The sequence below is a fragment of the Pelodiscus sinensis genome, chromosome 1 (assembly GCF_049634645.1).
Source record: "Pelodiscus sinensis isolate JC-2024 chromosome 1, ASM4963464v1, whole genome shotgun sequence".
In the NCBI taxonomy this organism is placed as follows: Eukaryota; Metazoa; Chordata; order Testudines; family Trionychidae; genus Pelodiscus; species Pelodiscus sinensis.
Genome location: NC_134711.1, coordinates 55,936,882 through 55,961,731, shown reverse-complemented (window position 1 = coordinate 55,961,731; position 24,850 = coordinate 55,936,882). Strand labels below are relative to the sequence as shown.

Below are 24,850 nucleotides of genomic sequence, written 5' to 3'. Positions count from 1 at the left end.
GCAGCTACATTTAGGTCATATTTTCCTAATTTGTTAACAAACCAGGTCATGCAATACTGTATCAAAAGCTTTACTAAAGTCTAGATACACCACATCCACGGCTTCTTCCCTATCCACTAGGCATGTTATCCTGCCAAAAAAAAACCTGTCAGGTTGGTTTGACACAGTTTGTTCTTGACAAATCCATGTCATGTTAATCTAACATGTGTGTCACTTTTTATATATAGTAAAAATGAAATAATAGATCTTTAGGGAGGCACTTGAAGAAGCTTTTCATTACAGTATCAAAGTGAGAGTTCAAAAAACCCCTGGATTTTTAATATCTACATATAACTCAAAAAACGTTTAAAAAAAAAACCTCCGTAAATTATCTCAAAAGATAAAGCCTTATAGATAGCCCACAATACCTTTTGGTGTATTAAAGCAGTGATTCCCAACCTTTTTTATACTGGGGTCCAGCAACCCCATTCACAAACTTTCGGCAGACTGGTAACATTTTATTTGCATGGTTGCATATTCATTATGCAAATAACAAATATGCAAATACGCAAACCGCTAGAGCTCCCCACCCCTCCACTAACTCCGCCAGCCACTGAGCCCAAAGTCCCTGTGCCTAAGCCACCCCAGAGGTCCATGTGTAAGTAACAAGAAGACTGGGGATCCTGCAAAAACTAAACACCCAGGGCAAAGGTACCACAAGGATCTTAGCAGAGAAAGAAGTGGGGGGGAAATAAATGCAAGAAATGTAAGCTGAGGATGGTAAAGCACAAAGGCAAGGCACAGACAAATGTTTTTAAAAATAGCAGTGTGCTTTTGTTTTCCTGGTAACAAAAGATTTCTAGTGTGCACATTGTGATAACAAAGCAAAACATGGGGGCTGTGTCTACATTGGCACCCCTTTCCGGAAAAGGGATGCTAATGTAGACTTTGGAATAGGCAAATCCGCGGGAGATTTAAATGCGGGAGAAAAGCGCCAGTCTAGACGTTATTCTCCGGAAAATAAAGCCTTTTCCGGAGGATTTCTTATTCCTACTTTCAAGGAAAAAGGCTTTATTTTCTGGAGAATAACGTCTAGACTGGCGCTTTTCTCCGGCTTTTCCCAAAGCCGGAAAAAAGCGGCAGCCATGTTAATGCAAATGCCGCGGGGGATATTTAAATCCCCCGCGGATTTGCCTATTCCAACGTGCTACATTAGCATCCCTTTTCTGGAAGGCTATATCACTAAACCTAGAGAGTGTCTCAGAGTGATACCCTGTTAGTCTGTAACTTCAAAAATGAGTAGTCTTGTGGCACCTTAGAAACTAACAAAAATATATAATATCATGCGTTTTCGTAGGTAAGACTCACTTATCAGATGAGTTTGGAGTTGAAATAGCAGCGTCCAAGATGCATGTAATAGCAAAAGTAGTATCTGGCAATTATAGGACTCATGTTAATGAAGCTAATTCAGAGGGCTGATTCTGTCCCATTCATAGCTATACATATTCATAGCTTTACAACACTAAAAGATCACATACAGTAGGATGAGCCTCCTATGGCTGAGTTTATTGTCCTGATGGCTAAGATCTACCAGACACACCACTCCACAGGACCTAGACTAATATGTTCTCTTAATATGTATGCAAATTAATTACCATCTGTCTACAGAAGCTGTATTTCTCTTGTACTAAAGATCCAGGAATAGCTTTCTATATTTGTTAGGTCTGATTCTGTTCTCACACTAGTGTAACTCCAGGGACTGATTTACACAAGTGTAAATGAAGCATAATCAGGCTCATTATAGCCCTTTAAATAGCTAAGTTTGACCCCCTTTTGCAAGTATCAAATCATATTGTGTTATAGCATTAAAATGCATATTCATATTCAATAAGTCTTCATGGTAGAAAATGTATTCTCTGACTTCTTTTCAGCAAGTTTATTTCTGATCGGGAGAGCCGAAGAAGTCTCACCAACAGTCACTTGGAAAAAAAGAAATGTGATGAATATGTAAGTCTCTCTGTCAATATACTGTCCATTGTAAACTATGCAACCCTTATATTTGCTGCGCACCTGCAACTCCATTTGAGCCAAGGGGAGCTGTATGTTCTTGGCACCTCTGAAAAATCAGTTTCTATGGTTAGTGGAAGGTGTTTTAAAAAACACTGAAACTATTTCAGATAATATATATTGTCCATAGAATTTCTGTTCTATGAGTGCATTTGTCCACAAGGCAGTAATTGGAATGTCCATGTGAAATGGTTTGCTAGGATTTATTCTCTTTCAAATCTCGCTTTGTATTTTTCATTGCTACTGTTTCATTGATGTGGTAGTAATTTTATTTTCCATAATGTAAAACTTGGAATTCACAGTATATGTGCACTGTACATTGAAGTCCAAACTATTTATATATCCATTTTTCCTGTGTTCAGATTCCAGGAACAACCTCATTGCGAATGTCTGTCTTTAATCTCAGCAACGCCATTATGGGTAGTGGAATTTTAGGCCTTGCCTTTGCATTAGCCAACACAGGAATCCTCCTTTTTGTGTAAGTATCCATAGTGAATAGCAAGACTGGGCACAATTTCATTTTAATTTAAGAATGTTTGCATTTAGAGAGAATGTGATTGTTTATAGACCATTCAAAACACATTGGGCTGCTTTACTAATTGAAGTAGGCTGCCTATATAAGTAGCTTGGATTTCAGAGATGCTGGCTTCAGTAGTAGCCACTAATGCTCAGATCACTGATTTAGGTAACTAAACATGGACTTAAATATCCCAAGTTTGGTCATTTTAGTAATGGACTTCAGATACATATGTACCACAATGTTTAGTAAAGAAAGACATGAGGGTAATCCTAGACCTGTTAAATTCAATACAAGTTTAGCCATTGGCTTCAATGAGGACATGATTTCACTTGGAGAATCCAAGCTGCACAATAATTAGAACATTTGTTGGACAAAAAATGGTACAAGAAATGTTAATTTATAAGCAAGAGAATAGACAAAAGAAAATGTATATTTCAATTACTAATTTGCTGCCTTACTTCTACCAAAGCCCTAAAAACAAAATGTAAAGAACCACACACCTTTGTTGATTCTTTGAGTGTTCTATGTCCAGGTCCAGAATCTAATTCTTCTCTACCCATTCCCTGGGTAAAATGCCCAGTTGTCTGTTAAGACACAGATAGTAGATTACATTTACATATTTTAAATCTGTAAGCAGCTAAATATCTGTGATTAAGGACCTGTCCTGTTCTCCAAGAATCAATGGAGAGTTTTGCCAGTGACTTCACGAATCTTGTTGTTTAAGTGAATACACAGTGTGAAATTACTTCTGAAAACCAAAGCATATTAAAATTGTTCAGCATAAGCACAGTATGTAATATAAATATAATGTAATTTAGAAAGAGTGGGCTAAGCTGTGCAGTTTGCACAACTCATTCGAGGCAATGTGGAGCTGCTCCCCCCAGGGGAAGTACTAACACAAATTGTATCTCTCTCAAAACTGCCTACTCTGCATAGGGTATGTCTACACTACCACCCTAGTTCGAACTAGGGTGGTTAATGTAGGCAACCGAAGTTGCAAATGAAGCCCAGGATTTGAATTTCCCGGGCTTCATTTGCATCTTGCTGGGCGCCGCCATTTTTAAAGCCACGCTAGTTCGGACTCCGTGCCCACCGCTACACGCAGCACGGAGTAGGTAGTTTGGATTAGGCTTCCTATTCCAAACTACCGTTACTCCTCATGGAACGAGGTGAACCGGTAGTTCGGAATAGGAAGCCTAATCCGAACTACCTACTCTGTGCCGCGTGTAGCCGAGGGTACGGAGTCCAAACTACCGGGGCTTTAAAAATGGCGGGGCCCGGCAAGATGCAAATGAAGCCCGGGAAATGCAAATCCCGGGCTTCATTTGCAACTTCAGTTGCCTACATTAACCATCCTAGTTCGAACTAGGGTGGTAGTGTAGACATACCCATAGGGATTTACACATCGTTATCTATAACAGGGGTAGGCAAATACTGGCCAAGAGCCCGCATCTGGTCCACCAAGGTTAGTCCCTAGTGGATCCCCACCTCTACGTTTATCTGTGCCTCCACACATATCAGGCAGTTGCAACTCTCGTTGGCCATGGATTGCCATTCATGGTCACTGTGAGCAGTGGGAGGCAGTGTCCCAGTCCGTACTGCCTCTCGCCACTCCCATTGGCCACAAATGGTGATCCATGGCCAGTGGGAGCTGTGATCAGCCCATTACTTGTGGAGGCACAGTTAAACATAGCAGTGGTGGGCCACCACTATTTTACTGCCCACCCCTCATCTACAAGGTCCCACTGAGTGGTGTGGCGAGAAACATGAGTGTGGTTTCTCCTGGTCCCTTTAAGGTGAATGTATTTATTGCAATGTGGAGGCAGTAAGTAATCCCGGCTGCTAGGGACAATTATTGTGCCTGTTATTCAAGTTAATCACAAAAGAGGACCAGGGAAATGTCTTGGACATAACCCCCAGTGGCAATGCAGATTACAGTCTGGCCTCAGATACCTAGCTGCTTCATATTTGCCCTAAAACCAAGGGAAAATACAGCTGGATAGGCAAAGCTGAAGAGTTCCAGTTCAAATGCATAGGATGCAAATCCAAGTTTTGGATTTTTAATATTTAGGGATATTTTAAGATTTAATATCTTTAATATCCACGAGGCGTACAGATAGTTCGGAATGGCTTGCTAGTCCGAACTATCTAGCCCGTGCCGCGTGTAGCCGCGCGGCACGGGGTTCGAACAAGCCGGCATTTAAAAATGGCGCCGGCCGGCTTATGCAAATAAAGCCCGGGAAATTCAAATCCTGGGCTTCATTTGCACGTTCGGTATGCATACATTACCCCACTAGTTCGCACTAGCGGGGTAGTGTAGACATACCCATATAGTCTTTTCATACTGAATGTAAAATAAACAAAGCAACAAAAAGATGTATTGTTATGTATCATTTGTATAACTTAACACCATAGGTAGCTATGGTGCTAGCCCATAACAGAATCCTACCTCCCACGAGGGAAGGATTACATTTAAAAGAAGATATAAAATAAAACAAGACCCCACAGCAGCTTATAGGCTGATATGGCTAATAACTATGGGTATGTCTACACTGCAAAGTTAATTCAAAATAACAGCCGTTATTTCGAATTAATTTTAATAGCGTCTATACATCCAAACTGCTATTTCGAATTTAATTCAAAATAGCGGAGCCCTTAATTTGAATTTGGTAAACCTCATTCTACGAGGAGTAACACCAAATTTGACATTGCTATTTCAAATTAAGTGCTGTGTAGACACTTAATTCGAAATAGGGGGCCTCCAGCCCTTCCCAGGGAGCCCTGGTGGCCACTCTGGGCACAGCCAGGAAAACTTACTCTCTGCTCCCCCAGCCCCAGAGCCTGGCCATAGGTAGGCCATAGGGTAGACCCTGGCCATAGTGCCTGTGCCAGCTCCAAGCCTGCCAGCCCAGAACCAGCAGTGGCCACCGGGGCCCCTGATCCAGTGGCCCCAAAACATGAGCCAGCAAGCCACTGGCAGCCAGCCCTCCACCGCTCCCCAGGAGCAGTCTGCCAGCTCCCTGGAGCCTGACAAGGGCTGGAGAAGGCGGGCACCTTTCTGGTCCAGGGTAGAGATCATGGACCTTATTCAGGTTTGGGGGGGATGCCCCCAACGTCCATGATCTCCGCACTAGATGGAGGAACGCAGCCATCTATGGCAGGATAGCTGCCAGCCTGGCCACCAATGGCCACATGCGAACCCAGGAGCAGGTTTGCATGAAAGTCAGGTTGGTCCGGCGAGACCCCCAACCCTGGACCCTGAGCTTCCCCTTCCCCTTTCTTCCCCCTTCCAGCTCCCTCCTCCCAGGTTTCCCCCTCCCCTCTCCCACCCTCTTTCTTCCCCTCTCCCACCTCCTTTTCCCAGTCTCCCCAGAGGTTCATCCCACCCCCCCTCCGCCCCAGTTTTGTTCAATAAACCCAGTTTCTATTTTTGAACATATGTGCCTTTTATTTGACACCAGGAAGGGGGGCTAGGGAGGGATAAGTGGAAGGACATGAGGGAGGAATGGGGCACGAGCCCCCGGTGGGGAGGACTGGGGAGGCTCTGAGGGCTCCTTGGGGTGGACGCTCTCCTGTAGGGCCCCACACACTAAGTCCTAACCTGATGCCCTGCCGGCACTGGTTCCGGCCTGCCTTAACTTCGGTTCAGGGTCCACTCAGTGTGGACGTGCTAATTCGAAATAGCAAAACGCTATTTCGAAATAGTTTTTGTGTATGGATGCGTTATTTCGAATTAACTTAATTTGAAACGGTTAATTAATTCGAAATAGCGCTGTAGTGTAGACATACTCTATGAGCTATGGCATAGAAAGATTTTTCATACCAGCAATGAGGGAGAAATATTTGGAAGGCTGCAGATGAGCTAGGCCCCAGAGAGGCCTTAAGAGGAGGATTCTACAGCCTCTGGCAGTGATTGAGATGAGTTGTGTCCTGATTCCCAGGGAAAGGCCAGTGCAATGGGGCCACAGTAGCTGCTAGAGCTGATGAGTGAAGGATGAGCATAGCTGCCTCATGTAGGAGATAGGGTTCTGTTCCCCCTAGCCTTGTGTTGGTCTTCTGCCCATAGCTATCCATTTGGCTTTGACTGAGGATGAGAATTTTGCTTACATTTCTTATGTGGTTGCCAGTACTTTTTTAAAGTGGACAAAATGTGAAGCATGAGAACAATTTTGATACTAGCGTTGCCTAAACTTCCCTGCCTGTGTTTTGAGTGTGCACAGAGCTCGGGGCACTCACATTTTAATTCTATGGGATAATACTGGCGCTAGTCTGTCTAAACCACAGACAGACCTCTCACAAACAGGCTTTTCATATGTCTTTAATGAAAAAGGACATGTTTCTCATAGCAACTAGTGAGACTCCCACAGGGAGGAAAGGAAACAGATCAAAATGTAACCTGGCTGTCTTGCAACTGTTATTTTTATCTCAATGAAGACACCTTTGCTTGGTGTCTGCAAATTAAGGCTCAGTTAGTTTGCTTCAGCAGCCAAGCATAAAGGCTGGAGACATGTCCACATACTGCAAAAATGCACATAATGTTTCCGGTGGAAGCATGTTCAGCAGCAGCAGCTACTGTATCTTATGAATAGGTACAGTGTGGGCTCCCCCAGCACTGCCTTCCAGGCATTATAATGTACAGTATAAGGCAAGGTAGATGAGTCCTTTGGGAAGTGCAATGCCATCACCCGCTGTTGTTTGATGACCCTGTATGATCAAGTAATGCTGTCTGCGTCATTTTGGCATGGCCTATATAGTTACACCAAGAGGAATCAGTCTACTTGTGCCCTTACCAGTATACTTGTGCCCTTACCAGTATCCACCCTCCCTGCCAGACATGCACTCGTGGCAAAAGCAGCTATAATTTGATCCCAAAATACATATAGTCTCAAACAGAAAACATTCTCACAGTGTCATTCCTGCATGTTCCGTTCAGTGAAAAGTCTTGTTTTTGTCATTTTAAACTGCCCATCTATCGTAGCAACTTGTTTTCTGTTTAATTGATTTGTTTACATGGTGTCTTATCATAGTATTGTCATGATAGAAATGAAAAAAGTGCCAACAAGATTGTTTTAATACTCCTGTGTTGTCAATCACCATGCAACTGTACACAGAGAGAAGGAACACACTGTGCTTGAATTCTGCCCTGATCTACAGGAGATGGATCATTGAGCAAAGGTTGTGTTGTGCACTTGGCCCTTGGTGCTGCCTCGTTATCAAGCATGCTGCTCAGCCCCTTGAAAATATTGACAGAGCATTTATTACCATTTTAATTCCTGAACTTTTCTGCAAACCATTGATTACAGTGCAGGGGTAAATGGTGAATGCCCCACTGCAGGAAATACTAACCAATAATGGAGGATGCAGCTAATACTTCTGCATCTGCTTCTCTTAGTGTAAGGACAGAGCCTCAGAGGTGTCTGCTGTCTCCCCTGCTCAACATTGTGACTCAGAGACCACCAATCTGGGGAGCATACAGCGTAAGGCAGGTTCTGATAGGAATGCTACTCAAGCAAAGTATCACATCTCCTCCCAAGCCAGAGCAGAGCTAGAATGGCTCATAAATTTGAGAAGCCCACTCTGCATCCTTTACAGTAGGCTAGCAGGACACTTGAAGGAGTCAGGCACAACAATATCTGGAGATATTAATATATAGTGGAACTTGGCTTGGGAAAGAATATTACGATGTGGCCCTCATATCCTAAGGCTTAGATAAACACTATCTCTGACTCTTTACTCAGATTTTAGAAACATCACTAGACTAAGTAGTAGGGAGCATATAGCTCACAGCTGCTCTGACTAGATTTTCTTGCTTAGATAGTAGGACATTTTTATTTTGGTTTAGATTGAAAGTGGAAGGGGGTTACTAATTTAAGAGGCTGTAAGCTTTGAGCACCATAAGTTGATCACTGCAGGCCTTCTCTATAAGACATAATGGGCCAGAGTCTCATTTATTGTAGGTCCTCTTTTTATACTACAGCAATATAAAGAAGCCATAAAGCGTGTCAATTATATTTACACTCACTTTAGAACACTATGAAGGTGGCTTAGTGTAAATGAGAATCTCTTCTAATATGTACAACACTAAGAATTCTTTTATTATAATACATTTTATTTTTCATTCTTTTGTAGGTTTCTACTGATTTCAGTGACATTGCTGTCTATTTATTCAATAAATCTCCTGTTGGTATGTGCAAAGGCAACAGGTAATTTGAGATGATAATGTATCAATTTAGCATAAGAGAAAAGGACAAGAAGTCAAAGATGTTCAGAATAAAGCAAGACACCTATTTTTTCTCATCTGTTTGAAGAAGAAAAAAGAAGTCATCAGAGTTACTATAGATTTATACTGGTATAACTGAGACTAACTGTGGCCCATTGCTATAAAGAAAAAATATAGTCAAACCAATTCACAGTGAATTCTGATACCATGAAACTCCATTTAGTGAAGTAGAAGGAAAGACTGTTTCATTGCTTTACAATCTCCAGAATGCAATTCGTGTTATAATGAAACTCTGTATAGTGAAGTTTATCCAGAAATAAGATGACGACATTCAATTAGAGTTGATATTGTTCCCTATAGTATCCATGGTATAATAATGGGTACTTTCCATATTGGGAAGAAGTCACTATCTGGCTATGTCTACACTACAAGAGTTTTCCCAGGATACCAGAGGTATCCCGGAAAAACTCTGCCGCATCCAGTGAACGCGTCTGCTTTTCCGAATTTTTTTTTGGAAGAACAGATGTGCTTTTTCAGCATCCCTATAAACCTCATTTTATGAGGAAGAAGGGGTGTTCCTAAAATGGTTTTTTTTCCAACATTTGGCCCAGTGTAGACGGGCCAAATGTCAGAAAAACCACTTCCAAAAAAAGAAGCGGAAGAAGCTACACAAATTGCAGATTGCAATTTGCGTAGCTTTTTCCAGAAGAACAGTGTAGAGTAGACATAGCCTCTGCCCTTAGGCTCTCATAGTATGTAACTCTAAATATATAAATAAGAGGGTACTATTATAATATTAAACCCTTTATTGTTCCATAGTCTACGAATAGTGTCTTGAGGATACAACATTTTAGTCCAAACTTTCAAAAATGCTTCCACGTTTGAACACCTAATTTGTAAATACAGTTATCATGACCTTGTGTACAGTGACAGCAATTGCATATTGAAATTAGGTATGCAGATGCGCACACGGTTGTCCTTGAAACACTAGCAATTTGTGTCCTGGGTTTTTAGGCTGCTAGGGATGAAATTGCATTAAAACTCAAACTGAATTTTGCTTCTTGTTCATGGGTGTTTTAAAGAGAAAATGTCAACTAAAAGAATATGCAAGAAACCCAAACTGTGAGACAGCTCTTTCGGACAATGTGTGCAGTATAACACCTACAACATTTATTTTTTATTCTTATTGTACACTCTCTTGAGTTCTTAATGTTGTGCCTTTTCTGCCAGCCTAAGCTACAACTGGAAAAAAATTGCTAAATTTAACTGGAACATCTTGTAAATTAATAGAAGGGCTAGCTCCTAGTTGAGTTTGACAGGCTTTAAACCAAGAATATTTAATTATAGTTCTCATACTTCTGCTTTCATTGGAAGCATAGGAAAATGATAACTCATAAATTAATATATAAGACTATAGAAATAATAATTTAAATGAACAGTCTGGACTCTCTGCATTAATCCATGTCAGGTAGTCAAACTGTATAGAATTACAGCACTGCGGTGCTGTGTCTCTAGCTTGTCTGCCAGTGACTTGGCTTGCAGATCCCTTTTGTTGCATATTATCTTCAGTTAACTCTTATATTATTCCTACAGACAGAACAAACTTAAGATATCAGGATACCAGCTTTGAAAATGTTGTGAGAACTGTAGGCAGATACTTATATTAAAGGGATATAATAGTTTCAATGTGAGTTCCAACTTTTAAGAAGTAATCGGTAGCTTTTCCTGGCATTTAAAACATGAGAAGGACATTTCCAAATATGTTTGCTCAACTCTTGTGAGTTACAGTATTTGTGTGAAAAGGGAAGAAAAAGCAACATGGATGGGAAAAAATAGCTGAATGAAGAGGATTCTTAAATGTTTTAACTTGACAGTTGCTTGTCATCCCCAATTTCTGATTTCTTCTCCAATTGGTTTTACACAGGCTGCATGGTGTATGAAAAGCTGGGAGAGCAGGTCTTTGGCACCCCAGGAAAAATGATTGTTTTTGGATCCACTTCTCTCCAGAATACTGGAGGTAAAGGAAATATAAAAAACAAGAGCAAACAAAGGAATGCACATACATTTATGCCTATCAGCTACTCAGATTTCTTATTCTCCTAGTAATGTTTGGGGGCTCTGTTCCCTATAAGCTGAGCGCCAGGAGAGATTCATGTGCCGCCCAGCTGATTAGAAGAGTGCCCACAGCCTCCTATAACCGGCATCATGTGTAACAATTCGTGGTGCACATCTGCACATGCCTTGGTGCACATAAAATTTATTCTGCTCATAGATGGAAAAAGTTAGAGGGAACATTGGTTGGAGGCCCTTGTGTTCTGTCATACACTGCAGACTAGTATTATCCTTGTAGCCTGTTGAAATGACATATCAGGAAACCCAACTGGGATCAGCAGTTTAAAATCCGTTAAACTTCTGTGCCTTAGATCAGTTTGTAATTCCATAGAGTTCACATGAGAACAGATCCAACTTCCTTCTGTATGTTCATTCCATAAGATATGTCTGATTTCTAAAATGGTCTCATTTTTCTCCAGCAATGCTGAGCTATCTCTTCATAGTAAAAAATGAACTGCCCTCTGCCATAAAGTTTCTTATGGGAAAAGAAGAAGCATTTTCGTAAGTGTAATTCTGTTTTGCTCACTTGACTTCAGAGTCTAAACTTCACGTAGATAAGCCAGAGCAGGATTTGTAAAAGCACTAATTTTTGGCTGTTTCTTATGCCAGTGTCAGATCTTCATTGCAGAGCCCCTAATAGGATTATAAAGTGTAGGTGGGGAAGAGAAAAGAAAAATAAATGAGCCTTTAGTGATTACTACCTAGATTTTTCTTCCGAAGAATGATTTCTACCATATTCTTATCTTATAGTCTGATACCACAAAGTGTTGAGCAATACCTGGGGCTATTAAACACCTTCAACACCTATTGTAACCAGTGGGCATTGAAGACACTCTGCACCTGTAGGAGTTCTGATCACCTTGTTGGATTCAGTATGTAAAGAACTATCCATACAGGGCAAAGTTCCCCAATACTGAATCATAACAGGAGTGGAATACCTAGGATAGATTTCTGCCACTTGTTACTACTTGATGGTATCTGCTACCATCTTAAACAAAAATAAGGGTATTTCTTTACATTCGTACGTGTCTTGTTTGTTACAACAGGATATATGATGTCTTGTAACTTAGCTAAAAGATGGAAACGCCACTCTGGAGATACTTCATTCAAGACCGGACAGAGCACTTTAAAATACGTTGTAGAGGCCAGTCATCCTTTTCTCTCCTTTCCCTGCAGACCACCAAGAGACGATTCTGGCCACAGCTTAAAGGATAGGTCACGTGACTGGGCTGGCCAGTGCATCCCAGTCCTCTACAGCATGGTTTATATGCTAGGGCACTTGGCCAGGCCCTCAGCAGGTTAAGTGGATACACTGCTGGCCGCAGCATATGATGTACAGCACTATATGTCTGCACGCTTGATTTGTCTTTTCCTGAGCTGGCAGGATGACTTCTATCTAATGCCAACTGCTGTCGCTCCATTCCTCCACCCACGTCACAGCTCCTATCAGCAAGGGCAACATTTTGCCCTCTGAATCTATGAAGCTGTGTTATAGCTCAGATTCCAAAGAGTGCCACTTTTAAGCAATTACTCAGAAATGTTCCATTTACTATCATATGTAATTAGTGCCCTAGGAAATTCAGAGACTGTCCCAGACTTTGCCTGTACTTGAGCTTACAACATAGAAAGCCAGAGAAATTGTTGTAATTATGTATGGCAGATCTTATGTAAAAAAAACAATGATAATGCTTACAAGGAGGTTTCACTGCATCTTTGAAATGTTTTGCAGGGCATGGTACGTGGATGGTCGAATTCTTGTTGTAGCTGTGACATTTGTTATAATCCTTCCCTTGTGTCTTCTTAAAAACTTAGGTAAGAGTGCAAGTATCATGAGAATAAAGTGGGGGTACACAAATTTTGCTCACTTCTGGAGCATATTGGCCACTCAGAAATAGTGAAGAGGATAGTGTTCAGTGATGAATAAAGTAGCCTTGTCAGCACAGGAATAAGCTAGGTATTCTGGAATAAGCCAGGCTAATTTAAAGCTAGTAATATGACAAATGAGCATAATATAAATAACTTGCTTCAAAATAATGTTTCTTTTCCATTTGCTTGGAGCAAATGATTACAGTTTTTATGACCATCTGGGTGTTTATTCCATTAGGTAAATTAATATTACATAGAGCTAGTAATATTTTTAATTGCAATAGAATTGTAAAAAAAAAAATCCTCAAAATTCAAAATTTCAATAATTCTCAACTGAAATTTTTTTATTAGTTCTGTCTAGGTAATATGTGTGCATATGGATATGGACATTACTTATATTCCACTAGGGCTACATCTAGATTGCAAGCCTCTTTCGAAAGAGACCTTTTCAAAAGAGACTTTCGAATAACCTCTTTCAAAAAAGAGCGTCTAGACTATAACCAGTACTTTCAAAAAAGCAAGCTGCTTTTTCGAAAGAGAGCAACCAGGCAGTCAGGATGCTTTCTTTCGAAAAAGCACAGTTAGTCTTACATAGCGCCTTTTTTTGAAAGAGCACTTTCTTCCTCGTAAAATGAGGTTTTCCATGGTCAAAAAAACTGCATTCTTTCGATTTACTTTCGAAAGAACGCGGAAGCAGTCTAGACGCAAGGGAAGGTTTTTTTTTTTTTAAAAAAAGACCACTTTTTTGGGAAAAAAACAACAACCCTGTAATCTAAACACACCGTAGGTGCCTCCAAGTCTATATGGCCAGATTTTCAAAGGTATTTAGACGCCTGAAGTTGCTGACAACATCTAGTGGAATTTCCAATAACACCTAAGGAGGTTAGGCTCCTAAATGCCACCGAAATAAACATTGAAATCCCTTGGAAAATCTAATCCATAGTAACTTTTAACAGTTAAGCACTTCATGATTTGCTGTATATTATGATAGTATTTTCGTATTATCAAGTTTACGTCCATTATGAAAGTAATTCTAAAGAGTGCAGTTAGTCAAACTGCCTATACAGATGATCTACAAGGAGGCAGCGAAGCAATATTAAACATGAGTCAAATGTTTTAGAATAGATCTCTACTTTGTCCGAAATGTATCAACCTTCTGAAATGACAGATTTACTGATCAATGAGAGGCATTTTTATACTACCTTGAAATTTATGGTGCATGTTATGTGTATAATATATAATAAGTTTAACTATGTGGTAAAGAAACAGGCTATAAAAAGAACAAAAACATAAACAAATGTGATCATTACTTGAGTTATTGATTAAATTTCTTCTGAATTTCTTTTAGGGTATCTTGGATATACTAGTGGATTTTCCCTTGGTTGCATGTTTTTTTTTTTAATGGTGGTAAGTTCTGCTTTGGTTTGGTTGGATTAGAGTTGCTCCAAAGTGTCTGCAATATTCGTTTTTATATTAATAGCAGTTTTAAAATTTGCCATGTGCCACTTTATTCTAGGTTATCTATAAGAAATTTAAAATTATCTGCCCTGGACTGGAGCCAAATGCAACATCTCCTATTATATCAAATCTTAATTCAACACATGAAGATATATGTAAACCACAGTATGTTACCTTTAATTCCAAGGTATGTTTCTTTCTATATTTGTTTTTAATTCAGATAACTTATATCTCCATATTCTTAGTCCATTTTCTTAGTCATTTAGACACATTATTTAGGTCCAGAGTCTCTGTGGCCCTTTCACGGATTTGCAGTGATGGGGAGGACATAAAATGAATCATCTCCCTTAGCTTGTGTAAGGGGCAAGTTCTACTGTAGGAGTTGTGGCTCTGCCTTTTAGTGCACCAGACAGGAGATCTGACCATCTTCACATGGGGTAATGAACTGCACTATCAGTTGATATGCAGAAGATGTAATAACCTGGGAACTCAAACAGGCACTTTGCCTCCCTGAAACAGGATGTGTCCCAGTACTTCTGAGACAGTGACCTTCTGCACTGCTCCTTACTATAGGCTGAGTGTAAATATCACAATCAAACACTTATCTATCACTATCAGACTCCACTGAGCATCCAGTAAATAAAAAAAATCTACAATAATAGTTTGTAGTTAGGGATATATATTACATGAGGATTCCATTTTACACCAGAACTAGACCAAGTGTCATTTTCTGCTAGTAAGGCAAAAACAAACAAAATCTATAGAATTCTGCAATTTGCCCATCGCGTATGGCATTTTTGGTGTATGATAGGACAGTCAGCTGATCCACTGCAAAAGTTCATAAGCCAAAATGAGAGAGGAAAAAGAGGTAGCACTTGAATTCATGAGGTAAAAGCAAGAAGAGAGCATCTTACACTTTTGTAATCTTATCTAAAGTTAGGTTTTTACAGGTCTTATCTAAAGTTAGGTTTTAAGCAAATTCTAGACTATTTTTCCTGTGCAAACATGTTGACAGTGGCCAAAGCAGGGATACACTTGTTCTTTTTGTTTTGGGGACAAATATACACCAGAATTTCCTTATTTTATTCTGACCAAGGACTTAAGAAGAATGGAAGCTTCTGGGTGTTGAGTACTTTTTGAAAATTTGTTCAAAAGTCTGCAAGTTGAATTGATTCATTCCTTTAGCCAGAGGACTGGGAATGAATCCTTTGGAATTCTTCAGTGCTACTGTGTCAGCCACAAGTTGTTGCTTGATAGTGACAAAATAGGCTCTCTCCAGGAGCACGCTGTCTCTTAGCCCTGTTATCCCTGGGAAATGAGGGACTTAGTATGATATCTAAAGCTGGCCATATTAGGGATGCTAGGAAGCAAGTAAATAGCTAATCGTGTTGTCAATAGACTTTCTATTGACTACACGATTAGTCAAGAAGGTTCGAAGCTTCTGGGAGTTACCCTCTGCTGCAGCCTTGCAGTTTAAATGTAGTAAGAGCCGGGTGGGCAGGCAGCCCAGCACTTAACTGCAGAGCCATAGCAGGCTAGCTCCTGGACCCATTACGAGCCAGGACTGAGCCAGGCTTGCTGAGTCCCGGCTTGTGCCAGGTCCAACAGTCCCCATGGGGTGCCAGCGGGCAGCTGGGACCCTCACAGACAGGGACTGCTGCCAGAGCAGCCCCTATTCGAGTCCAGCCCCGGCCACCGCAAACAGAGGCTGCTCTGGCAGCAGCCCCTGTTTGTAGCCTGCTGCCATCACAGCCTCTGTTCATGGCAGCTGAGGATGGCTGCAGACGGAGGGAACAGCCTCTTCCTGCGGTGAGCCTGGGCCTGCCCTAGGCATAGACTGCTTTGTAGCTGCCTCCCCCTAATGCTGCTGCCTCTACCAGAGGGGGCAGGCGTCACCGTGGAGATGGGATGGTGTTAGGAGGAACTGGCTTTTAAGCTGTCTTCCCCCAGCACCAGATCTTGCTTCTCCTCACTTGCTGCCTCTGATACACTGGCAGCAAGGGCGGAGAGTGCAAGTAGTTGACTACTCAACTATTCTCTTACATCCCTTAGCCATATATGGTAACTACTTTCCATTTATTTTGAAATTCTGAATTTCATTTTCAGTTATGTCACAGGACTGATGTGTTATCCATCTTCACCTTTAACACACTACTGCCAGTGCAGCTTGCCCTGATTTACACTCGTGTAAATCCCGTTTTACCCTATTGCAGGGTATCTAAACTTGGGGGTTATGTAGTGTAGCTACACCCATGTAGTCTGGACCCATAGAAATGGAGTTATTTTCTGTACCACCAGTTTTGTCTTCTATTGCATTGAAATAATTTTCCTCATCATGGCATGAAAAAGATCAAACACTTGCCCATCTCATGCAAGAGTGTGTTTGGCAGCAGTAGTAGAGGATTTGAAGAGTGTCTTATTCACAAGAACAAATCTGGTGGTAGCAGCAGCTGTCTCTGAACTGAGCCAGAAATATTTGAAAAAAAATACATAGATTGTGTCCTCACATTAAAAAGTTGTTGTTCTTGATGTTTTGTCATATATGTGCTATTTGACAGGCACTCTGCATTCCCTGCAAGTAGAATATTGCCGTGCTTCACTTGCATAATTAATTAGCAGTCATTTTTGCACAAGAGGCTTTTATGCCAAAAGGAACTGTGCAGATGGCTTCTTTTTGCACAAAAACCCCCTCTTGTGCGAGAGCTGTTCTTCCTGAATGAGGAATAACTCTACAGGCAAAAGCCCTCTGTCCTGTTGATTTACTGTGGGTTTTTTTGGGTTTTTTTGCACAAAAATGCACTTGAGGTGTAGTTTTTGAGCAAAAATGGCCGTTTTTGTGCGAAAACCTTGTAGTGTAGACATAGCCTAAGTGTTCAATTGAAGAGCTCAGAAAGTCAGGAGGAGATGAGGTAGTTTAAAAACTGATGATTTTGTGTATTTTTTCTAACTGGCTTTTCTTGAATTATGTTCAAACAGACTGTTTATGCATTGCCCACCCTTGCATTTGCCTTTGTGTGCCACCCATCGGTCCTTCCAATTTACAGCGAACTTAAAGAGTAAGATTTATTGTTTGATTGTTTAATATGGACTGTTTAAAGCAGTGTTTCTCAACCAGTGGTTCGAGTACCCTTGGGGTACTCAAGAGAAGACTGGGAAGGGTATGTCAACACAACTGAAATTTGGAGAAAACTGAATTTTTGTTTAAAGTTTTACAGCACTTTATTATTTTCCTACTTTTTACACTCAAAAATTTCATTGCCTGCCCAGCTATGATTAAGTTGTTTAAGCAAATGTGTTGCAATGGTAGAAAAAAATGTGTGTGTCTAAAAACTGGAGGTACTTATATTATTATTATTTTTTAAAAGGGGGTATTTTATAAAAAAAAAAGATTGAGAAATACTGGTTTAAAGTGTAAATTGTCAGTGTAAAGTTGCTCTGCATCACCCTCATAATACAAAAGAAAGGTAGTTTAATAAAATCAGAAAACAAAGGAGCACTGCTGGAAGCTATGTAGATCTGGGTTCCCTATGGGGTAACATGATATCCCAAAGGTTTTCTTTAGAATGACACAGCTATTTTGGAAAAAATTTAAAAAAAAACCTCCACAAATAGTCTTGAAGCACCTTAAAAGGTTAATAAAATATGTAAATGGTATCATAAGCTATTCTGGAGAGCCAAGCCATGCAAAAATTATTACAACTTACAAGATAGAACCTTGTTCTTCAGCTGATGCCATTGATTTCAGTGTAGCAAAAAGCCTATCACAGTAACAGGTTGTGCTTTCATTCCATTGTGTTTATAAACTACATCAGGTATAGTTAAATGATGTGACTGGGACCAATAACTTTTTTTTAATGTAAGAAAGATGAAGATGAACCCCCCCACATCAACGAATGTACCTCTGTCCCTGGTTTAAGGAGAGCAAAGGGACAGGAGCAGGCAATAGAAGTGGTGACCTGATTTGCACTGGTGCAAGTTACAATAAGCCCCCTGATGCTCTGACATCTATCAAGGATGGGCAGCAAGGGTCAGGGAGCAGCAACTGGCTCCTTGAAGCTACTCTTTCTAGGGGTACATCTACACTGCAGTGCTATTTCTGGATACCTATCCCGCATCTTCACAGCAAGCCTGCTGCTTTTAGGCTCGCTACTCCTCATTCTACGAGGAGTAAGGGATGTTTCAGAATAACGCTTTATTTTGAAATTTGGCGCTGTGTAGACAGTGTTAAATGATGAAATAAGCTATTTAGAAAGAGCATCAAAATAAAATACGCAATTTGAGTATTTCAAATTGTGTATCTTATTTCAAGTTACAGTACAGTGTAGACACTCCCCAGCATAGCTCAGATCTGGTGGAGAACCAGAGCAGTTATATATATACCTTAGATGGAAACATTTGTTGTCATGAAGAAAAACTACTCCTAACTGTCTGTGTGCCATTTTCTCTCTTTACTGTGTATTACTGTTTTGCATTACTGCTTCAAGACCAAAAAGCCACACTTGTTTAAGTACCTAGAAGTTACCCAAGTTTCATCAGTGCTCAGACTCCTGCAGTTCCTATCGTTGTCAAACGATATTTGTTGAAATTCTGGCCACTCAATAAGGTGTCTAACTTGGAGCTGTTGGGTCTGGGTGTCGGTGCTTCTATTTTTGGTATCAAAATATGGGTTCAGAGTCCCAAGTTTGGGAACCCAAGTTTAATAATTTCAAAATAAATGTCAAAAATGAAATGTTTATAGTTCAACTTAAAAAAAATAAAACTACGGCAGTTCTCTTTAGCAGGGGACACAGACCACTTTTTGCAAACATCTAGAATGCTGATATTCTGTTGTTCACTGGTCCATTAATTTGCACTCAGAAGCAGTTCCAGGCTTTGCTGCAGAGATGATACTGCTAGGGGCCCTAGACTGGGATTTGGGAAGGACAGTATTCACAGAATGGTCATTATGTTCTCTTTGCTTAAAATCCTAGCAAGATCAGGAGGCTAGCAATGACTTTTGGGATCCCAAAAGTATCCCAGTCATTCTTCTTCAGTATAGCTTGTGGGGATCATTTGTTTACATGAAGAAGAGACATACTCTAGAGTCTCTTTAATGCTAATTATTTTATTTGTGCAAAAGTTTATACATTTCTAAAACAGTTATTCAAGTGCAGCCATTTATTATGTTTTCTTCTTCTTCTTCCAGTCGCTCACAGAAGAGAATGCAAATGGTTTCCAACATCTCATTTTTTGCCATGTTTGTTATGTACTTCATGACTGCCATTTTTGGCTATTTAACTTTCTATGGTAAGTAACCAGTTTATGCTGATCTAAATTTTCAAGGTCAGAAAGAATCCAGATGAAATCAACAAGACTGAAAAAGGAGAATCCCACTAACATACTTTACTAGACTTTCCAAAATAATTTCTCTAAACTTTACATAAGAATGGCCATACTGTATCAGACCAAAGGTCCACCTAGCTCAGTATCCAGTCTTCGACAGTGGCCAATGCCAGATACATCCGGGAAAATAAACAGAATAGGTAATCAAGTGATCTATTCCATTTTCCCATAAAGATTCTAGTGATCTGAGTGGCTACAGACAGTAGCTATCTGCAGCATTTGCAAATTTTAACTTAAATATGAAAGAGAAAGGAGCAAAGGCACAAGTTTAATGTAAACTAGTTTTATTTTGAGGAACTGGAAATTAGCAGTGTAATTGTCATATCAGAACTTTCAACTCTGTGTCATTAGTTTGAATTCAACTCAGATCAGTAATGACCTAAAACAATTAGGTGACATCTGATTGGCTATTCAGTTGCCTGTGTGAAATGAGATTGTGATCTCAGGATAGTGCCTAGTGAAAATATATCAAAATCAACACCACAGCAGCTGGCACACTTAATGCCATTTTTGGCACGGAAGCAATGTGCGTAGAGGCTGTACTCCCTCTGTAATACAGAGCTGGTTCATTCCCATCCAGATTAAATACATTGACGATACAGTTTAGGTAAGCTTGGAATGCTCATGTTTGAAATGCTAGTGTAGTTTTGAATACTGTGGTGTCCAAGATTTTCAGCCTTCTTCCTTTTATGAATACTAATTCACTTTAAAAATACATAAAACAACGAAATCTTATTCTATTTCCTTATTGAAAGGAATATACAGAATAAATAAAACTTGGAGAACACATATCTTATGCTGGTGGGATGACTGAGAGCTCCCATGTTCTAAAGTAGTTTGAATCTTGAAATTTGATACATTTTGTTAATTACAGGCCATTAAGTTGATCAGAGAAAAATCAGAGATTTGACCTTTTCAGTTTTCCTATTGGGGGCACCAACAGGTCATCAGTCTTTTTTAATTAGATTTCAAGTGTCCTTTTGAGCTACAGCCTGCTTATTTGTTATAGTCATTTATTATGGAAGTGATTCAGAACTATGGGTACATATATCTTTGGGGATACACAGAATTCTTCCAGGTTTTATGTCCACTCATCTAGATACAGGAGTCCCTTGTGATTCACAGAATCACTATTTGCGGTTCTGTGTATTCACAGGTCTCCTGTCCTGGTCTTGAGAGAGCCAGAAGGGAACTCACCATGGGGAGCCGCAGCTCCCAGTATTTGCAAATTTTGCCATTCGCGGTGGATGCAGGAACGTATCCACTACAAATGGTGAGCGTTTCTTGTATTTGCCTAGTTCAGTGGCTTTTTTACCTAAGCCTCACAACCCCCAAGGGGTTCTTGGGACATGGGTTTAGCAGAGGATCCCAAGTGCAGAGCTGGCATTAGGGAGTAGCCGGATGCCTTGCATCCGGCCAGAGGGGGGTTACCGGAGAACTGCGTGGTGAGCAGCAAACCTCCGCCACTTTGTAAGGAGGCAGCCGAAGCCCCGCGCAGCTGCCAGTGACCAGTGAGCTGGGGAAAACCAGCCGCCAGCTGCAAGTGGGGCCAGAGGAGAGGGAGCGAGGCACCTGGCCAGAGGGGGTCACTGGGGAATGGCGTGGCGAGCAGAGAACCTCTGCCGCTTTGCAGGGAAAGCCTCGTGCAGCTGCCATCCACTAGCCGGCCCTAGGGGAAATCGTGTTATTACAGGGACAGGTCGTGTTGTTTGAAAAATGTCCCCCCCCCCCAAAATCATGCTATCACGAAAACGTGTTAAGCAGGCACGCGTTAAGTGAGGAATTACTGTATAGTCATGCTGGGCCAGCCCTTCAGTTGGTATAAATCAGTATGTCATATTGATGTCAACAGAGCCAGGCAGATTTACAGCAGTTGAAGTTCTAATTCTCCAATAACGTTGAGGAGGCTAAGAAACCCCCAGGATTAATTTCTTGGAATTTTCTTGAGATTCTCAGGTCGTGTAGGTTGAGTTTGGAGTCTGTGATGAGGTTTACAAATTCTACTCTCAGCAACACAGCATGAGTCAATGAACCTAGCACACATCTGTGTAAAGAGCATCAGGTTGCAAACCCCTCTTCTGGTTCCTCCAGAACCTCTTACTGAGATTCCAGTTGCACTTTTCCCTGTACCTCCTGGTCAGGGCAAACCTCATCCTGTAGCCTCCATGTTAATCTTCTAGTGCTAGCCCAAGATTTCCATCCATTCTACCAGGAGGAAGAAACTGGAGAGAGCCATATTCCACAACTGTGAGGCTTATTTCCAATCCCTGATATGATCGTGTCTCCAGGAAAAGTTCCTCTGAGCAGTGTACACTGATTCCCTAGACACCTGTGTGGAGCAGCAGGTTCTCTCTGGGGTTCTCTGCTCAGTGTTATGCTCCAGTTTCTTGATTTTCAACTTTTGATCTCGGTGCTGCTCCTGGTTTTTTCATTTATTATCCTCAGTAATCAGTTATTGCCTGGGCTTAGTGGTTACTTTGCTTAATTGAGGAGGAACACCTTTTAGTTATGGGTGGTGCTAGACCTGCTTGCCCCAGTATTACAAATAGTTCAGGGTTTATGAGCTACTATGAGCTCAGTTGATTCTGCCTTGCTACACCTGTTAGAGATATCAGAATTGGAGGGTGGAGCTTAAAGGGAAAAAATTCAGCTGAGTTGGGGGGCAGACCAATGTGGAGAGCAAATCTCCAGTCTTTAGCTACTGGACCAAGTTCTGGCTAAAGACTAGAACTCCTTAGCTGATTACTACCTGGCCACACCTCCTCAAAGGAAAAAAGGACCTGTTATGGATCCACTTATGATGGACTTAATCTTTGATGCTGGCCCATGAGTCTACTTGGGGCCCGCTGTTTTATGGAAGCCAAAGAGAGAAGACTCTTATTCCATGTTTCATTTGCTGTTACACTATTTGTGTTTACTGACAAACCCTGGAAGGTTTGGACTATCTGGGGCCTGAGCCTCTTAAGACCAAACTAATGCACTGAAATTTCAAGACACCACCGAACAAATATCTGAATGTATTCTGGGTCTGGGTCTCGGGGATGGTCCAATGCAGAAACACTGGAGGCAAGTCCATAGAAGAGTCGAAGTCCACTGAGGAGGCAAATCTAATCCTACGTATTGCATGGATCAGTGAAGAAAGGAAACCCAATTCTTTCCTATTTCAACATGTTTCTGTATATTGGCAGTGTGTGGCTAATGTGGCACCTGAGAGACCTCCATCCTTGAAGTTTGCCTGCACATTATTGCATGTCTACACACCAGCGTTATTTCAGAATAACCAACGTTATTATGGTGAGCTGGAGGACTTCTTACTCCGACTCCTGTAACCTTCGTTTCACAAGGAGTAAGGGAAGTTGAAGGAAGAGTGTTCTTCCTTTGACTTCCTGCTGTAAAGACAGCACCAAAAGCCGAATTAAGCTATTTCGACTTAGCTACGCAATTGACAGAGCTGAAGTTGCGTAGCAGCATTAATTTTCTCCTTCCCCATGGATCATTGTTTGAGACTGACAGGAACATACCTCTTATATGCATCTTTTTCTGTAGCCCTTTCCACCATCCTTTCATAGACCAGAATAGCATTTTTATTTTGGTCTTCCCTTTTTTAAACCAACAACCCTTGTCTGTTTGCTCAGGGTGTTGCAGATATTGCCATATTTACACTACAGGCGTATGGTTACAAAAAATTAAGTGTTACTAAATGTCACTTGCATGGGTTGTATACTTCGCTGTCATGCTGAGTGGGAGATCATAGGTACAGAGGCAGAAACTTGGGCTTGTAATGGGAGAATGCACCTCATGTGGTTTAAGTCAGGTCCAAGAAGGGACTATGTCAGCCCCCTTTTAAAATTCCACCCTCAAACTGAAAGGAAGTTTGGGATGATTTCAGGCTCTTTCTGTATACTGAAAAGTGATTCCTGCCAGAGAGGGTTTATCCTGAAAGTTCAAATCTTTCTGATGAGCAATATTTTTGCCTTTACATATAGACCAGATTGCATCAAATGGCAGATATTTTAAATCTGTATCTTCTCAATGAGCCCCCTTCAAGGTCTTTATCCTCCAGCCTTCCCACTTCAAATTATACAGGCTGATCACTGCTATCAATTTTCTCAGGTTACCTTTCAGAAACAAACTCTGAACTCTTTGGCTTCATCTAGACTGCAAGCTTCTTTCGGAAGAAGCTTTTCCAGAAGAGATCTTCCAGAAAAACCTTTTTCGAAAGAGAGTATCTACACAGCAAAAATGCACTGAAAAAGCGATCAGCTTTTTCGGAAGATAGCGTCCATACTGATTAGCGTGCACACTATATTGCATTTCAGTTGTGATTACTGTGGATGGAGTGGCCACCAGGGCACCTGTGCTTTTTTCCTGGAGACCTCTTCTTTCAAAAAAACACTCTCTTCCACGTCCACACACACCTTTTTCCGAAAAAGCTTTTTCAAAAAAAGGCTTCTTCCTCGTAGAAAGAGGTTTACCGCTGTCGGAAAAACCCCTCTGTTCTTTCGACTTTCTGTCAAAGGAACGCAATAGCAGTGTGGATATAAGTGTAGTTTTTCTGGAAAAATGGCTCTTTTTCCGGAAAAACTCTGCAGTGTAGACATACCCTTCCAGGAAAAGGCAGATTAATATATTTTTGAGCCCAGTGCATTTAGGGCAACATTTATAAGAATTTTTAAAGGTCCTGAAACAAACAAATTCTGTGTCTTCCCTATCTGCTAGCCCGTGTACACCAGGTCCATAGCATGGCTTACTGTTTAAGAGGTGTTTATCCAGGACATGCTCATTGAGGTGCAGTGGCTGTGATCATGCAGTGGCTGTGAGCATTGCTGAGGGAGGAGGGTAGGTTCAAGGGTGAAGAAAATAAGGTTGCGGGGGCAGCCACCAGAGGTAGCTGGATGGCTGTTGGTGTTGTTGGAGAAACCTCATGATGCTTTGGGAAAGGGTTGACCTAAAGGGAGCTTTGTTCTGTTTTCTCCCAGCACTCTATTTACTGCTTGGACTTATTCAATGCATCCTATTAATTTAGTATAAATTCAGCAGGGACAGTGCATTTGGTTATTTTGATATAAATTCAGGTTTCCATAAAATCTCTGGTAGCTATGCTATACCTCCCTGTGGTCTTCCTACAATGGACTTTAGCTTAGAGTTAACCTGGTTGGGATGCTTTCTTGAAAGAGGGCCCCAAAGAGTTAATCTTGAATAATGGAATCACTAGAATGTTGTTAAAAACACTACTTTAGCTCAAG

The 24,850-nt window shown here is 41.0% G+C and overlaps 1 protein-coding gene across 3 annotated transcripts in view; it reads left to right on the top strand.

Annotated features, from left to right (window-relative positions):
* The window catches only part of SLC38A1 (solute carrier family 38 member 1), a 63,872-nt gene that overhangs the window by 28,642 nt on the left and 10,380 nt on the right, over positions 1–24,850 (top strand). For all 3 annotated transcript variants that reach the window (XM_075930497.1, XM_075930507.1, XM_006126482.4), the window contains exons 3-12: positions 1,911–1,986; positions 2,409–2,524; positions 8,696–8,769; positions 10,711–10,803; positions 11,318–11,399; positions 12,628–12,710; positions 14,113–14,171; positions 14,281–14,409; positions 17,199–17,278; positions 19,408–19,508. In XM_075930497.1, the coding sequence (XP_075786612.1) occupies positions 1,911–1,986; positions 2,409–2,524; positions 8,696–8,769; positions 10,711–10,803; positions 11,318–11,399; positions 12,628–12,710; positions 14,113–14,171; positions 14,281–14,409; positions 17,199–17,278; positions 19,408–19,508 (893 nt within the window). The remainder of the gene's footprint in view (positions 1–1,910; positions 1,987–2,408; positions 2,525–8,695; positions 8,770–10,710; positions 10,804–11,317; positions 11,400–12,627; positions 12,711–14,112; positions 14,172–14,280; positions 14,410–17,198; positions 17,279–19,407; positions 19,509–24,850) is intronic.